At 34.3% G+C, this 17,428-nt stretch overlaps 1 protein-coding gene across 6 annotated transcripts in view; it reads left to right on the top strand.

Moving 5' to 3' along the window:
• Positions 1–17,428, top strand: part of STAG2 (STAG2 cohesin complex component) — a 127,148-nt gene that overhangs the window by 93,447 nt on the left and 16,273 nt on the right. For all 6 annotated transcript variants that reach the window (XM_060086238.1, XM_060086237.1, XM_060086240.1 and 3 more), the window contains 5 exons: positions 945–1,119; positions 5,371–5,510; positions 6,974–7,075; positions 9,094–9,242; positions 10,849–10,977. In XM_060086238.1, coding sequence (XP_059942221.1) covers positions 945–1,119; positions 5,371–5,510; positions 6,974–7,075; positions 9,094–9,242; positions 10,849–10,977 — 695 coding nt within the window. The remainder of the gene's footprint in view (positions 1–944; positions 1,120–5,370; positions 5,511–6,973; positions 7,076–9,093; positions 9,243–10,848; positions 10,978–17,428) is intronic.

The raw sequence follows: 17,428 nt of genomic DNA, 5'->3' as shown, positions 1-17,428 counted from the left end.
TATTTAAAACTCCTGGCAGAGTTTTTATAAAGCTCCTCAAGATATAACTTCATCCAAAAAAATATATATATATATAACTTCAGCTTTATTGCTTTATTTATTTGTTTGTTTGTTTATTTATTTATTTAGCTGTGCCAGGTCTTAGTTGTGGCACGTGGGATCTTTAGTTGTGGCATACGAACTCTTAGTTGCGACATGCGGGATCTAGTTCCCTGACCAGGGATCGAACCCAGACCCCCTGCATTGGGAGCGTGGAGTCTTAGCCACTGGACCACCAGGGAAGTCCCACTTCAGCCTTATGTTTATTATACTGTCAGGTTTGCCTGATGATTAGTAAGCAGACCCACACTTGGTTATGTTTTTTTTACTTAATCATCACATATACTGACAATGAAAGTGCTTAAGAAGTCCTATAGATTTTGTGATCTCTCTTCTAAGAGATCTTCTAGGAGATATTCATCTTCTTGGTATAAGCGTTTTCTTCCATAGAAGAAAAGAATGGTACCAAGTTTATACACTATTTGATATTTGAGAATGTATACCATGAGATATTGTGGTATATATAGTGTAAAGGGTGGAGTTTGGAGTCAGAAAACCTGAGATTGAATCCTGATTGCATGTTCTGATGATGTTAACATATTGTACAAATCATTTAAAAAATTAAAATTGCTGAAAATTAAAAAGAATATTTGTGAAATTATCTTGCAGTTAGTAAATCACAATGCAAATATCAGTAGTTATTGTTGAAAAAATTACACTCTTCACTTTTAAAATCTTAGGAAAATACTAGACATTGCTTTTTCTTATGAGTTTCAAATATAGAAAGTTGGGTTTTATTTCCACATTAAATATGTAAGTTACTTGTGGCAGTTCGTGAGAAACTTTGGTTTATGGCATGCTATCCTTTTTTTTTTTTCTTTTTCTTTTTTTTTTTTTTATATTAGGCCTTCACTATTCTATGTGATATTTTGATGATCTTCAGCCATCAGATTATGTCAGGAGGGCGTGACATGTTAGAGCCATTAGTTTACACCCCTGATTCTTCATTGCAGTCTGAGTTGCTCAGCTTTATTCTGGATCATGTCTTCATTGAACAGGATGATGACAATAACAGTGCAGGTAATTTTATTGCCATCTTTTTGTTAAATCTGTGTATCTACTATAAATCAAGTTTAATTAACAGCAATGTAAAGTTTTACACTACTGTTTGATATTTTATTCTTAAAACATGAAACAGGTACATTTTCCAGTGCAATTTGTGTTCATTGCTTGTAATATTGTAAAGACAGTGTGGTATCACAGAGCATAGGCTTTGGAATCAAATCTTTGTTTCTCACTAGTTGTGAGCTTGTTTTTCTAATTTGTAGCTACCTTACAGAACTGTACAAGTTAATTAAATTGAGCAAAGTGACTAGTATATACGTGCCTGGGCATGTAGTAGGTAGGTACTCAACAAAATTTACTTCTCTTTCCCCTTAATAATTGGTAATACCAATATTCAAGTAATTAGAGCAGAATAAAGTGTTTCTTTTTTTTTTTTTTTTTTTTTTTTTTTTGCGGTATGTGGGCCTCTCACTGTTGTGGCCTCTCCCGTTGCGGAGCACAGGCTCCGGATGCACAGGCCCAGCGGCCATGGCTCACGGGCCCAGCTGCTCCGCGGCATGTGGGATATTCCCAGACTGGGGCACGAACCCGTTTCCCCTGCATCGGCAGGCGGACTCTCAACCACTGCGCCACCAGGGAAGCCCTAAAGTGTTTCTTTAAATGACCTTTCTGTTGTATACTTTCATAGCATAATTTTTCTGTAAAAGTCTGGGGCAGTACAGAATGTTACAGGTAAATAATCAAGCCAGCCTTGCCTAGTGTTAAGTTACTCTTTGCACCCTAATTGCATACACAGATGCCTTACTTGAACAAGAAATCGTGGAAAAACATATAGTATTTGGTGACTTCTTCTGGGTTTTTTTTTTTTCCAATTTGAAGTTAAACTTGAAGGATATATAACATCAGTATGTGTATGTCCATACATAAACTGACACATCACTGCAAAGCTTTTAACTATATATAATTCTAGACATGGCTTGTAGCTTATATTTTTTTATCAATAGAGAGCTTTGTTCTCAAGTATTAAAAACTTAACCAGAACAGAATTGAGAAACCTAAGTAGCCAAAACAGATATCAAAATCCATGTACTAAAGTTTATATACTTACAATTTTCTACCATTTACTTTCAGCTATTGGTTTAGTTACACTTTATTTTTAACATTCATTTGACATTTATTGGTCAGCAGGCAGTATACTAGATGCTATGAATATCAAAAAAATGAGACATGGTCTTTTCCTTTAAGAATTCAATTCAAGTGGAAAAGACATCTAAAAAAAGTAATTATAATGTAATTTGATAAGTAATAGAGGTAGCTGCAAAGTGTTGGTGGGCATGTAGAGGAAGTTCTAACTGTTCTATAGGAGTCAGAACACCATTGAAATAAGCTAACATCAGAAATGGATCCTAAAAGATGAGTAGGAGTTTTTAAAACTTCTATAGGAAAACATAGTTATATTCCCAAAACTGATACAAATTGGTTTTGGTTTATAACCCTTTTGTTAGTTGGGGACTACCTCAACTTCATTTAGATCATAGGAAATAGGAATGAGAATAAGCTTGCCAATCCTCCTAAATTTTCTGGGAGCTTCCTGGAATTACACTTTGTCTTACCTCCTTGGACTTCGTGTTTTTCTATTTCCACTTTAAAAATGAAATGTATTCCAGTTCTGTGGAAAAGAATAAAATGTAACACTTGTATATACCAACCACCAGCATTTGTCAAATTTTGCTCTGTTTGTTTCAGATTTGTTTTTTAAAGGAATAGATAGATACAAAAGAAAGCCCTTGTTTGTATCCCTCCCCATCCCATTATTCTTTTTCCCTAGAGATAACTGCTATCCTGAATTTGCTGTTTATCATGCCTTTGCATTTTAATTTTATTTTACTAGGAATTTATGTATCTTTTAACAATATATAGTTTATTTTCTGTTGCTAGCTTCCACATAAATGGTATCATGTTGAACATTTTATTTTTCATCTTGCTTTTTTGAGTTAACATTATTTGTGAAATTTGTCAGTATTGACATGTGGTTATAGCTTATTCGTCCTGACTGCTGAATATTATGTGATATGAATTAACCACACTTTATCCGTTTTCATATTGACGAACATTTAGGTTGTTTCCATCTTTTCTCCTATTATAAATAGTGTTACAAAAATGTTCTCATACTTATCTCTTTGAGCACATGCTTTTCTAGTGTACAGGCATACCTCCTTTTATTGCACTTCGTAGATACTGTGTATTTTTATAAATTGAAGGTTTGTGACAACCGTTCATCACACATGTCTGTGGGTGCCATTTTTCCAACAGCATTTGTTCTCTTCATGTTTCTGTGTCTTTTTTGGGGTAATTCTTGCAACATTTCAAACTTCTCCATTATTATAATATTTGTCATGGTGATCTGTGATCGGTAATCTTTGATGTTACTACTACAACTTGCATGAAAGCTTAGATGATTAGCATTTTTTAGCAATGAAGTGTTTAATTAACTTATGTACATGTTTTTAGACTTAATGCTATTGCACACTTAGTAAGACTACAGTATAGTGTAAACATAACTTTTATATGAACTGGGAAACCAAAAAATTCATGTGACTCATTGTAGTATTTCCTTTATTGCGGTGGTCTAATCAAACCTGCAATATCTCTGAGGTGTGCCTGTATACCTAAGAGTGGCATTGCTAGATTATATAGTCTATGTGCATCTTAAACTTGACCACAAGTTGCCAGATTATTCTCCAAAGTGGTTTTATTCTTTTATCCTCCCACCAGCAACATATGATAGTTTCCATTGCTTTTCATACTCATCTAACCCCTGGTATTGTAGACCCATGGTTATTTGATTTGTTAGCCCACATCAGACTAGAAGGGGAGAATAAAACAGGGAATGCTTCTAGAGGCACTGGCAACACATAATAATAATGGCAACTGACATCTATGGAAGGCCCAGTGTGTTAGACACTTCTCTAACATTCTTTAATCCCCACAAGAGAAAAAGGTGGCTAATTTTTGATAAGTAAAAAGTGAAGAAACCTAAAAATCAGGGCTCAAAAAACTCTTAATATCTGGGTAACTTAGTCTGTAGGGGGAATAAGTCTGTATCCCTCTGGTTCCTGAGAACAGTACCAAACAATGATTGGAAACAATATTGTATAGAAATCCATTATAATCACAGAGTCATTAAGAAAAAGTTAGCTTGTATGTTTAGTGTACTCTTTTAAAAGAATGAACAGTATATTTTAGGTTTCTAAGCAAATGACTGGCACTCTGGAATAGGCACTTTTGATAACAAACTTTTCGGATGGTCTGTCTTAAACAAATTCCTATTCTTAAAATTTGGTTTTTATTTACTAGCAGTTATCAAGGATTATCAGAGACAGGGTAAAATAAATACTTGTTTAGAAAGAGTTCTTATTTTATACACAGTATTTTTTATGTAAGTAATTTCATTTGTAAAATTTGTCAAGAGGAAAATTCTTTGCATAGCTTTTTATGTAAAAGGCTTCGTTACAATTTTATGCACAGTATCAAATAATTTGAAAATCCTTTGGCAGCACTTGGAGGCTGTAATCCGGCTTTCTCAACTATGAATTTGGAAATAATTTTGTCCCTTTGATAACTGAATATCAAGATCTCACATAATGGATCAGAGCAGATATATGTGAAGTTACCTTAAAAAGACAGAATGGTTTCTAGGCCAGTCTAACCGAATATCTGTAATATGTATAAAGAAAGTATCTGTCAATAAAAGTTGAGTTTGAGGTTGGGTGGGGTCATCTTTAGAAGGGATAGGAGAATTTCTGAGGTTGTCTGCCCCTAGAGAAGAAAGAGCCTTACCCAACAGATACTGAATATGCAGGTCTCATCGTCAAACTATCCTGCTAGGGAAGTAGATTAATGTGTTAGGCAAGCTTAGCCTGATTTCACTAAACATCAGTTCCTCTCACTCACTCCACTTGTTCCTGTTCCATGTTCACTAAACAGCCTTCTGATTTGACATCACAAAAATTTTGTGTGTTGGAATAAATAGGCTAGTCATTCATGAAGATATTGAGTGATTATAATTTTTATTTTATTTAAATGTTTTTTCCCTTATTTTTCAAATTCTCCAAAATAAAGATGTTTTATACTGAATTTGATACACACACAGACACGCATACACATACACACGCGCGCGCGTGCACGCGCGCACACACACACACACACACACACAAGGCTGAAGTAAAATACAGATGGCTTAATGTTGGAAACCTTTTTCCCCAGATGGTCAGCAGGAAGATGAAGCCAGTAAAATTGAAGCTCTGCACAAAAGGAGAAATTTACTTGCAGCGTTTTGTAAGCTAATTGTATATACTGTGGTGGAGATGAATACAGCTGCAGATATCTTTAAGCAGTATATGAAGGTAAAGTTGAAAAATGGATAGCGAGATATTTTTACGTCGCTTTTATGTTTGGTTGCCATTGAATTTTTTAATAGTAAATTACTTTTCTAGTGTAAAAGAAATCTCTTAAAATATTTAACATTTTCAGTAAATTTTCTCATACCTCTGATCCTCCATTAATGGACATTTTGGGTTTATTGAGTTCATTTGTGTTTGGAATATTGCAAACAGCTTGTCTTAGGTTAACTGTCACTAATAGAAATTGCTTTTGTGATTTAGTTTAAAACAACAGGATGGTGTCCCTACCCTGCTTGATGTAACATAAAAAAGTGTTTAGGAGTCAGAGAACTAGATAATACAGTTTTGGCCTGGTTACTATGCAGCTTGTGACCTTGAGTAATTCAGTACCTTTTGTGTCCTGAGTTTCTTCATCTGTTCCACTGTGATAGCTAAGGTTCCTTAAGCTCTGAAAATCTGATTTGAGTCACAGTGGGTTATTCACAAATTGTCATAAATATATGTGAGATTCTTTAACTTTTAAGTAGTAGTAGAAAGGATATTGTTGATTGTACTAACAGAATGTGACTAAATACGATGTGATGATTTTTCTGTAAGCCTTTTTCAAGTAAAATCTAATTATAAATGTAAACTTTTTTAAAGCTTTTGCTTTTACAGGATAAAATACGTAATACATTTATCAAAACCTAGTTAATTCTCTCTTCAGAATACTTTCCTATATGATAGAACCATTAATAAAGTACTTTGGAACTTAAGTTATTTGGCCTAATACTTATTAGATTTTTTTTTTAACTAAGGTTGTTTTTGAAGTCATTTTGCAAATTTTAAACTTTTAGACTTAGGTATTCTAGATTAAAGTCAATTTTGTTAGTCATACAGGAGCATGGTTATCCTGTTATCTCTGGTAGTTGTTAATGTATGCATTTTGAAACAAGATCTTAAATTAGAAAAAAAATTCCTGTGCAGTGTAATGTAAATGCCACATACAGTAAGTTTTCTTTTAAATGTTGTTAACAGGCTGTTAGTTTCTATAAGCCAAATCAATAAATTTGGAAACTGCTCATGAACTACATGTCATTAGCAATGAATAAGTTATGAAAGTAACTGATTACATTCATTGTCTTAATAGTTCACAAAGAGCACAAGAACTTTGTTTCTGTCCTTTGTTTTATTTCTGAAAATCTGTATAACTTAATTATTGTTAAACAATACACCTCCTTAAAACCAACTGTGGAGCTTAATGTGATTAGATCTTAACTGTCTGATATTTCTGAATTTACTGATGTTAGGGATTATGTGTTTAAAGATTATAATGAAGTTTTAGTAACATTCTTTCGTGTCTTTGAAGGCATAATTCTAGCCAAATAACATTCTTGTGATATGCTTATGTGACTAACCTAAAATTAGTCTTATTGTCCAATAGTTTTAAGAGACAAAGGCCTAATCTGTACAAATTTCTTTTCTAGTATTATAATGACTATGGCGATATCATCAAAGAAACAATGAGTAAAACAAGGCAGATAGACAAAATTCAGTGTGCAAAGACCCTTATTCTCAGTTTGCAACAGGTAAGACATGAAGAATACCAGGTTTAGGCTAACAAAATAAGCACTTAATAGTTTTCAAGGGTAACAGTTGAAAACTGGGCAAAGGATGCAATAGATAGTTCATAAAAGTGGAAATGAAAAATACTCAATCTCACTAGTAGACATTGTACAAGTGAGATCATTTTTTGCTTTGAGACTGGCAAGATTGGCAAAACCTATAGCCGCCTAAGGTATGGGAGCAACAGGTTCTGTCAGCAAGGTATATTGGTTCAACCTTCCTGGCAGGCAGTTTGGCAATATATGTCAAGATTTATAATGTGTATGCCATTTGAGGCAGCAGTTCTACTTCTGGAAGTTCGTCCACAGTGGTAATAGGATAAGTTTGCAAAAATGAGTGTAGAAGATTATACATTACCAAGTTATTTATAATAGCAAGAAATTAGAAAATAATCCAAATGCCTGGCAATAGGATATTAGATGAATATATTGTGTAGTATATCTCTGCAGTGGCTGTGTAGCACTTAAAATTGGTGTAGGTTTGTATTCATTAATTTGTAAAGATCTCTACAATATATAGTTTGAGAATAAAAAAAGATTGCAGTATAGCATCTCTATAAGATTGTGCACATCTCTGTGTACCTATTTGGAAAAAATAATCACCAAAATGTTAGCTGTGGTTAACTTGCTTTGGTAGGTTTCAGGTGAATTTTACTTTATTCTTTGTACATTTGCACATGTATTTTAATGAGCATTTATCAACCTTATAATCAAAAGGTACCAGTCATTTTCATTTTGGCTGTGTCAAGGCAGGTTTAATTAGGCAAAAATCATTTGCTTAGTATACTTTTGTCTGTAGAGATCAAATGCATGCAGAACATAACCCAACCCATTTCACTTTGATAAACTTTCTTGCTTTTTAGAAATCTAGGTATGAAAGTTCTTAATTTGATTTGCATATTTTGATATTCTTTATTAAAATTAATAGAAGTTAAAAGGTTTTAAAGGCAGCATTTAAATAACTTTTGGTGTAAAATAATAGCTGTTTGCTGTAGAAAGTTTAGAAAATATTATAGGAAAACTAGAAAAAATACAACTTATCCTTAATTTTTTTCACTTAGCAATGTTTTAATTTTTGACTTCCTAATCTTTTTTATGCCTACATGAAATCTTATTTTACAAAAATAAAAAATCTTATTGTGCATTGTCTTGAAATGCTGAATTTTTCATATTAATAAATCCTGAACACTTTCATGCCGTTAAATACTCTCCTCTGCATTTTTAATGACTGTGTAGTATTCCATTTTATAGAGGGACTATAATTTAACCAAGATCTCTTCTCGTTTGATGTTGAGGTTTTTTCCAATTCATGCCATTATAAATAACACTAAGACAAACATTTTTGTACTTACGTATTGTATACAAATATTACTGTTATCATTCCTTTTGGATAAAGTCTGATAATAACAATTGCTTACTCAAAGGGCATGAAAATTCTAAAGCTTTCACTACACATCGCCAGATTGCTCTGTAGAAAGAAAGGTTTTCTCAGTTTATGTTCCCAGCAGATCAGTGCCCATTGCACTGTATTCTTAAGTAGTAGCCATTATCTGTTAAAAATCTTGGCAGCTTGATAGTTGAAAGATTGTATTTTGTTTTGCTAACTTTATGATGAAAGTTCTTGATGTGAAGATCCATCAGTTAAATGTCAATAAGAGCATAGTTGTTAGTTGGTTTCCTTTTTCTTTATATTTTTATATGCTATTTTAATATCCAATTAATACCGGCAGAAAAGAATTCTGTCATAACTAATCTAAGGAGTTTCTAAAGTCAATAACTACTTCTAGTCTGAATATATGAAGTGCTACAATTTTGGTCATTTGTATCATGTTTTTAAAAATCCATGTTTTAGAATGAAGTACAATGCCTTATTTATAGAACATCAAGTATATTTTAAATATAAAATGTAGTATTTTAAAATTAGTTGTTAATAATCCATAGTTATTAAAAAACTTTAACATGCTTTCTTTCTTTCCAAACAGCTTTTTAATGAAATGATACAGGAAAATGGCTATAATTTTGATAGGTCATCCTCAACATTCAGCGGCATAAAAGAACTTGCTCGACGTTTTGCTTTAACTTTTGGACTCGATCAATTGAAAACGAGAGAGGCCATTGCTATGCTACACAAGTAATTTCCAAATATTTTATTCAGCTCTTCTGTTTGTTAATCATGAAGTTTTTTTGTATCTTGCTCCTTTGTTTAGAATAACCAAGTTCAATTGATGCTTTATTACTTGTTTACAAATCTGTGGCATGTCTCCTTTCTTAAGAACCAGTTATAGTGCTATCTCTTTTAACACATGAATTGGGACTAGAACACCTTTTATAGAAAAGTCTTTGATTTAATTAAAACCATACAAAATCTTTATAAATTACGTGAAGAAAAGCAACATATATTCATCAGGTATTATAGAATCTCTTAACAGTTTTTGTCATAATCTCTCTTGCTGGGTAGATAATTTTTTGAGATTTGATTTCTTTGTTTCAAGTTTTCTGTTTCTGGTTCTGTTCTCTATTTTGTAGTGACCGTTTCTCTTGTTTTGAGCCACAATCTTTATTTTGTCTGCATGTTTTCTTTGCCTTATCAAAATTGGAAATCATCTGATTTTATTTTAGACATGTAATTTAGTGATCAATTCTACTTTTAAGTATATTTTAGAGCTCTAACATAACCAACATGTGGTTATTAATACCCTTTATGTCTTTATTGTGGATAAAGAGCCTTGCCTTTGGAAAAATCAAGAGGCTTGGGCTCTGTTTCATTGAAAGCTCTCTGTTTTGTGTCTTTTTAAAATTCCTGTTGCTTACTTAATTATGAAGTGTTAAATGTCTCCCTTCAGAAATTGTTCTGCTCTTTGTTAGTCCTATACCTTCCTCAACTTTAATTTACTCTCTCCTTTTCACTTTGCTCTAAAAGTCTCAAATTTCTTTTTATGCCTTTTAATACTATGGATGAGAATTTAGGTAATATTTAAGGACCACACATGTAGTAATTATTTTGAGAAGTAATATATTATTTACTTCATATATATATATAATGTTGGGTAGTTGTCTTGATTAATAGAGGTATTTATTGTTAAATAAATATAAAGTGGGCCCTGAGTGGAGTTTAATTTTTAAACTTTACTCTTAAGTGGGTCATTACAGATAGTTTTGAATAATTATTTTTAAGTTGATCCTATGTGTTATAGTTCATCTCCTTTGTGTCTTGAAAAATACAGAAAATGTACTGATCATTATGTGAAAGGATTTGGGTTATTTTCTATGGAAAAGAGAACTGAGGAGAGAATGTAGATATACCAAACCACATTTTAAATAAAGACCAGCTGGTGTGTGTATGTGTGTGTCTGTTTTGTTTTAAAGAAAGTAACAGTTGGGAGTTCCCTGGCGGTCCAGTGGTTAGGACTTGGCGCTTTAACTGCTGGGGCAAGGGTTCAGTCCCTGGTCGGGGAACTAAGATCCTGCAAGCTACGTGGCGCAGCATGCCCCCCCCCCCCCCCCCCGCCAAAAAATAAAAATAAAAACCAAAACAAAGTAAAAGTGACATAAAATGTAAATATATTTGCTCATTCTCGCACTATAGCCTCCTTATTCTCTCTATTCCTCAGATTAAATGCATGACAAAGGAAACATCTTAGTAGTGGGATGAAGTATAGAGAAATTCCCTAAGTTACTCAATTTTGTATTGTAGTCCTTTAAATATTTGTCTTTTTTTGTTGTTGTTTTTGTTGCAGAGATGGCATAGAATTTGCTTTTAAAGAGCCTAATCCACAAGGAGAGAGCCATCCACCTTTAAATTTGGCATTTCTTGATATTCTCAGTGAATTTTCTTCTAAACTACTTCGACAAGACAAAAGAACAGTGTATGTATTTGCTAGAAATACTCTATTTAATTTTGTTTTGGAATTCTTAAAGATTGTTATACTTGGTTTCCCTCTCAGCTTAGATTAGATTTGTAGGATTGCATTAATGCACAAAAAACTTTATACTTCTGAAATTTTATAATTTAAGGATTATAACTGTTTTATGCATAATACTCCATTTTAATTCTGTGAATTCCCCTTACAGTGTAGCTGTGGCTTTAGAGGTGTAACTGGAATGCTTTGTGTATTCCTATTTGAGTTCTTGGCTCAGCCTAACTAAGGAAGGAGCATTTAACAGTTAATAATATCTCTGATCCATCAGGAGCATCTTAGTCTGTGTCCTGAGCCGTGACTACACTGGAAAGTAGAAGTCCCCCTCTTTTATCTTTGTACTTTAACTACAAGTCCTGTTCTCAACAGGCCATTTAAACAGGATACTTTTATGGTTTGGTCTTCTAAAATGGTGACTTACGTTCTAAGAGAGCCTAACAAATGGAATTAAAGTCTCAAAATCTTCTTTCATCTCTTCCACCCCCAACCCCCAACCCCGGGCTTTGAGGTATAAAAAGACAGAAGAATATGAATAACTCATAGGTAATGTCTTCTGAAAGCCCACCAGTATTTTGCTTTTAAAGATTATATAGATCTTGGGGACTTCCCTGGTGGTCCAGTGGTTAAGACTTCACCTTCCACTGCCGGGGGTGCAGGTTCAGTCTCTGGTCAGGGAGCTGAGATCCCACAAGCCTTGCGGCCAAAAAACCAAAACATAAAAAAGAAGCAGTATTGTAACAAATTCAATAAAGACTTTAAAAATGGTCAACATCAAAAAAGTCTTTAAAAAAACAACATTGTATAGATATTATATGAAATTCTAAAGCAGACAAAACGGTGATAGAAATCACAATAGTGGTTACTTCTTGGGGTTGGGGAGACTGAATGGGAAAAGGGATACAGGGTACTCTGTAGGGTCATAGGAATGTCCTGTATCTTGATAGGTGTATGGGTTACATGGCTGCATTAATTTGCAAAGCTGATCCAACTTTACTGTTAATTTCTGTACATTTTATTATATATAGATTTATCCCAGTTCAAAATTGCATTGAGGAATTACCTAGTGGTCCAGTGGTTAGGATGCCATACTTTCAGTGCCAAGGGTCTGGGTTCAATCCCTGGTCTGGGAACTAAGGTTCCACAAGCTGTGTGGTGCGCCCCCCCGCCCCCCCCAAAATTGCATTGGCACTATTAATTAGAGAAATAAAAATTAAAACAATAAAAAAACATTTCTCACTTAGCATATTAGCAAAACTTAAGACGTTGGATAGCGCCAAGTATTGCCAAGGATGTGGAACAATAGAGGCTTTTATACATTGCTGGTGGCAGAGTAAATTGGTACAAGACCACTTTGGAGACATTTGGCAATGTCTAGTAAAGTTTAAGATTCTCCCTACCTCATGATCCAGTAATTCTATTCATAGGTAGATACCCTAGGGGAACTCTTACACATGTGTAGAAGGATAACTATTAAAGTATTTGACTGTTGCATTGTTTGAATAGGGGAAAACTCAAAACTGACTAAACATCTATCAGCTAGAAGATGGTATCAATAGATTAATATACAATGGAATACTATACAGTGGTCAAAATGGTTAGATTTTTAAAAAGTAAACACAATTCCCTAATTTTATTAAAAACCCATTTAATTGTTCAAATTTCTAGTATCAGATGTCAACAGTGACTTTTATTTGATTGAATTGGGATTGAAATAAGATTCACACAATCCAATTGATCTGCTTTTAAAATCTTAAAAATTTTTTTCAAGTTTATTGAGCTATAATTGACACATAAAATTGTAATATATTTAAAGTGTACTTTTTTTTCTATTTTTTTTATTAGTTTCTGCTTTATAACAAAGTGAATCAGTCATACATATACATCTGTTCCCACATCCCCTCCCTCATGCATCTCCCTCCCTCCCACCCTCCCCATCCCTCCCCTCCAGGCAGTCACAAAGCACCGAGCTGATCTCCCTGTGCTCTGCGGCTGCTTCCCACTATCTGTCTACCCTACGTTTGGTAGTGTATATATGTCCATGCCTCTCTTTCGCTTTGTCACAGCTTACCCTTCCCCCTCCCCATATCCTCAAGTCCATTCTCAAGTAGGTCTGTGTCTTTATTCCCGTTTTACCCCTAGGTTCTTCATGACATTTTTTTTTCTTATATTCCATATATATGTGTTAGCATACGGTATTTGTCTTTCTCTTTCTGACTTACTTCACTCTGTATGACAGACTCTAGGTCTATCCACCTCATTACAAATAGCTCAGTTTCGTTTCTTTTTATGGCTGAGTAATATTCCATTGTATATATGTTCCACATCTTCTTTATCCATTCATCCGATGATGGACACTTAGGTTGTTTCCATCTCCGGGCTGTTGTAAATAGAGCTGCAATGAACATTTTGGTACATGTCTCTTTTTGAATTATGGTTTTCTCAGGGTATATGCCTAGTAGTGGGATTGCTGGATCATATGGTAGTTCTATTTTTAGTTTTTTAAGGAACCTCCATACTGTTCTCCATAGTGGCTGTACCAATTCACATTCCCACCAGCAGTGCAAGAGTGTTCCCTTTTCTCCACACCCTCTCCAGCATTTATTGTTTCTAGATTTCTTGATGATGGCCATTCTGACTGGTGTGAGATGATATCTCATTGTAGTTTTGATTTGCATTTCTCTAATGATTAATGATGTTGAGCATTCTTTCATGTGTTTGTTGGCAGTCTGTATATCTTCTTTGGAGAAATGCCTATTTAAGTCTTCTGCCCATTTTTGGATTGGGTTGTTTGTTTTTTTGCTATTGAGCTGCATGAGCTGTTTATAAATTTTGGAGATTAATCCTTTGTCAGTTGCTTCATTTGCAAATATTTTCTCCCATTCTGAGGGTTGTCTTTTGGTCTTGTTTATGGTTTCCTTTGCTGTGCAAAAGCTTTGAAGTTTCATTAGGTCCCATGTGTTTATCTTTGTTTTTATTTCCATTTCTCTAGGAGGTGGGTCCAAAAGGATCTTGCTGTGATTTATGTCATAGAGTGTTCTACCTATGTTTTCCTCTAAGAGTTTGATAGTGTCTGGCCTTACATTTAAGTCTTTAATCCATTTTGAGCTTATGTTTTGTGTATGGTGTTAGGGAATGATCTAATCTCATACTTTTACATGTCCCTGTCCAGTTTTCCCAGCACCACTTATTGAAGAGACTGTCCTTTCTCCACTGTACATTCCTGCCTCCTTTATCAAAGATAAGTTGACCATATGTGCGTGGGCTTTCTATCCTGATCCACTGATCTATCTTTCTGTTTTTATGCCAGTACCACACTGTCTTAATTACTGTAGCTTTGTAGTATAGTCTGAAGTCAGGGAGCCTGATTCCTCCAGCTCCTTTTTTCGTTCTCAAGATTGCTTTGGCTATTCGGGGTCTTTTGTTTTTCCAAACAAATTTTGAAATTTTTTGTTCTAGTTCTGTGAAAAATGCCAGTGGTAGTTTGATAGGGATTGCATTGAATCTGTAGATTGCTTTGGGTAGTAGAGTCATTTTCACAATATTGATTCTTCCAATCCAGGAGCATGGTATATCTCTCCATCTGTTTGTATCATCTTTAATTTCTTTCATCAGTGTCTTATAATTTTCTGCATACAGGTCTTTTGTCTCCTTAGGTAGGTTTATTCCTAGATATTTTATTCTTTTTGTTGCAATGGTAAATGGGAGTGTTTTCTTGATTTCATTTTCAGATTTTTCATCATTAGTGTACAGGAATGCCAGAGATTTCTGTACATTAATTTTGTAACCTGCTACTTTACCAAATTCATTGATTAGCTCTAGTAGTTTTTCGGTAGCATCTTTAGGATTCTCTATGTATAGTATCATGTCATCTGCAAACAATGACAGCTTTACTTCTTCTTTTCCGATTTGGATTCCTTTTATTTCCTTTTCTTCTCTGATTGCTGTGGCTAAAACTTCCAAAACTAGGTTGAATAAGAGTGGTGAGAGTGGGCAGCCTTGTCTTGTTCCTGATCTTAGTGGAAATGGTTTCAGTTTTTCACCATTGAGGACAATGTTGGCCGTGGGTTTGTCATATATGGCCTTTATTATGTTGAGGAAAGATCCCTCTATGCCTACTTTCTGCAGGGTTTTTATCATAAATGGGTGTTGAATTTTGTCGAAAGCTTTCTCTGCATCTATTGAGATGATCATATGGTTTTTCTCCTTCAACTTGTTAATATGGTGTATCACATTGATTGATTTGCGTATATTGAAGAATCCTTGCATTCCTGGAATAAACCCCACTTGATCATGGTGTATGATCCTTTTAATGTGCTGTTGGATTCTGTTTGCTAGTATTTTGTTGAGGATTTTTGCATCTATGTTCATCAGTGATATTGGCCTGTAGTTTTCTTTCTTTGTGACATCCTTGCCTGGTTTTGGTATCAAGGTGATGGTGGCCTCGTAGAATGAGTTTGGGAGTGTTCCTTCCTCTGAAATTGTTTGGAAGAGTTTGAGAAGGATGGGTGTTAGCTCTTCTCTAAATGTTTGATAGAATTCGCCTGTGAAGCCATCTGGTCCTGGGCTTTTGTTTGATGGAAGATTTTTAATCACAGTTTCAATTTCAGTGCTTGTGATTGGTCTATTCATATTTTCTATTTCTTCCTGAGTCAGTCTTGGCAGGTTGTGTATTTCTAAGAATTTGTCCATTTCTTCCAGGTTGTCCATTGTATTGGCATAGAGTTGCTTGTAGTAATCTCTCATGATCTTTTGTATTTCTGCAGTGTCAGTTGTTACTTCTCCTTTTTCATTTCTAATTCTATTGATTTGAGTCTTCTCCCTTCTTTTCTTGATGAGTCTGGCTAATGGTTTGTCAATTTTGTTTATCTTCTCAAAGAACCAGCTTTTAGTTTGGTTGATCTTTGCTATCGTTTCCTTCATTTCTTTTTCATTTTTTTCTGATCTGATCTTTATGATTTCTTTCCTTCTGCTAGCTTTGGGGGTTTTTTGTTCTTCTTTCTCTAATTGCTTTAGGTGCAGGGTCAGGTTGTTTACTCGAAATGTTTCCTGTTTCTTAAGGTGGGATTGTATTGCTATAAACTTCCCCCTTAGAACTGCTTTTGCTGCATCCCATAGGTTTTGGGTTGTCGTGTCTCCATTGTCATTTGTTTCTAGGTATTTTTTAATTTCCTCTTTGATTTCTTCAGTGATCATTTCGTTATTGAGTAGTGTATTGTTTAGCCTCCATGTGTTTGTATTTTTTACAGATCTTTTCCTGTAATTGATGTCTAGTCTCATAGCATTGTGGTCGGAAAAGATACTTGATACAATTTCAATTTTCTTAAATTTACCAAGGCTTGATTTGTGACCCAAGATATGATCTATCCTGGAGAATGTTCCATGAGCACTTGAGAAAAATGTGTATTCTGTTGTTTTTGGATGAAATGTCCTATAAATATCAACTAAGTCCATCTTGTTTAATGTATCATTTAAAGCTTGTGTTTCCTTATTTATTTTCATTTTGGACGATCTGTCCATTGGTGAAAGTGGGGTGTTAAAGTCCCCTACTATGATTGTGTTACTGTCGATTTCCCCTTTTATGGCTGTTAGTATTTGCCTTATGTATTGAGGTGCTCCTATGTTGGGTGCATAAATATTTACAATTGTTATATCTTCTTCTTGGATCGATCCCTTGATCATTATGTAGTGTCCTTCTTTGTCTCTTCTAATAGTCTTTATTTTAAAGTCTATTTTGTCTGATATAAGAATTGCTACTCCAGCTTTCTTTTGATTTCCATTTGCATGGAATATCTTTTTCCATCCCTTTACTTTCAATCTGTATGTGTCTTTAGGTCTGAAGTGGGTCTCTTGTAGACAGCATATATATGGGTCTTGTTTTTGTATCCATTCAGCCACTCTGTGTCTTTTGGTGGGAGCATTTAGTCCATTTACATTTAAGGTAATTATTGATATGTATGTTCCTATTCCCATTTCCTTAATTGCTTTGGGTTCGTTATTGTAGGTATATTCCTTCTGTTGTGTTTCTTGCCTAGAGAAGTTCCTTTAGCATTTGTTGTAAAGCTGGTTTGGTGGTGCTGAACTCTCTCAGCTTTTGCTTGTCTGTAAAGGTTTTAATTTCTCCATCAAATCTGAATGAGATCCTTGCTGGGTAGAGTAATCTTGGCTGCAGGTTTCTCTCCTTCATCACTTTAATTATGTCCTGCCACTCCCTTCTGGCTTGTAGAGTTTCTGGTGAGAGATCAGCTGTTAACCTGATGGGGATTCCCTTGTGTGTTATTTGTTGTTTTTGCCTTGCTGCTTTTAATATGATTTCTTTGTGTTTAATTTTTGACAGTTTGATTAATATGTGTCTTGGTGTATTTCTCCTTGGATTTATTCTGTATGGGACTCTCTGTGCCTC

This window comes from Mesoplodon densirostris, chromosome X (genome assembly GCF_025265405.1).
Source record: "Mesoplodon densirostris isolate mMesDen1 chromosome X, mMesDen1 primary haplotype, whole genome shotgun sequence".
NCBI classification, from domain to species: Eukaryota; Metazoa; Chordata; class Mammalia; order Artiodactyla; family Ziphiidae; genus Mesoplodon; species Mesoplodon densirostris.
This window is presented reverse-complemented; position numbering and strand designations above follow the sequence as displayed.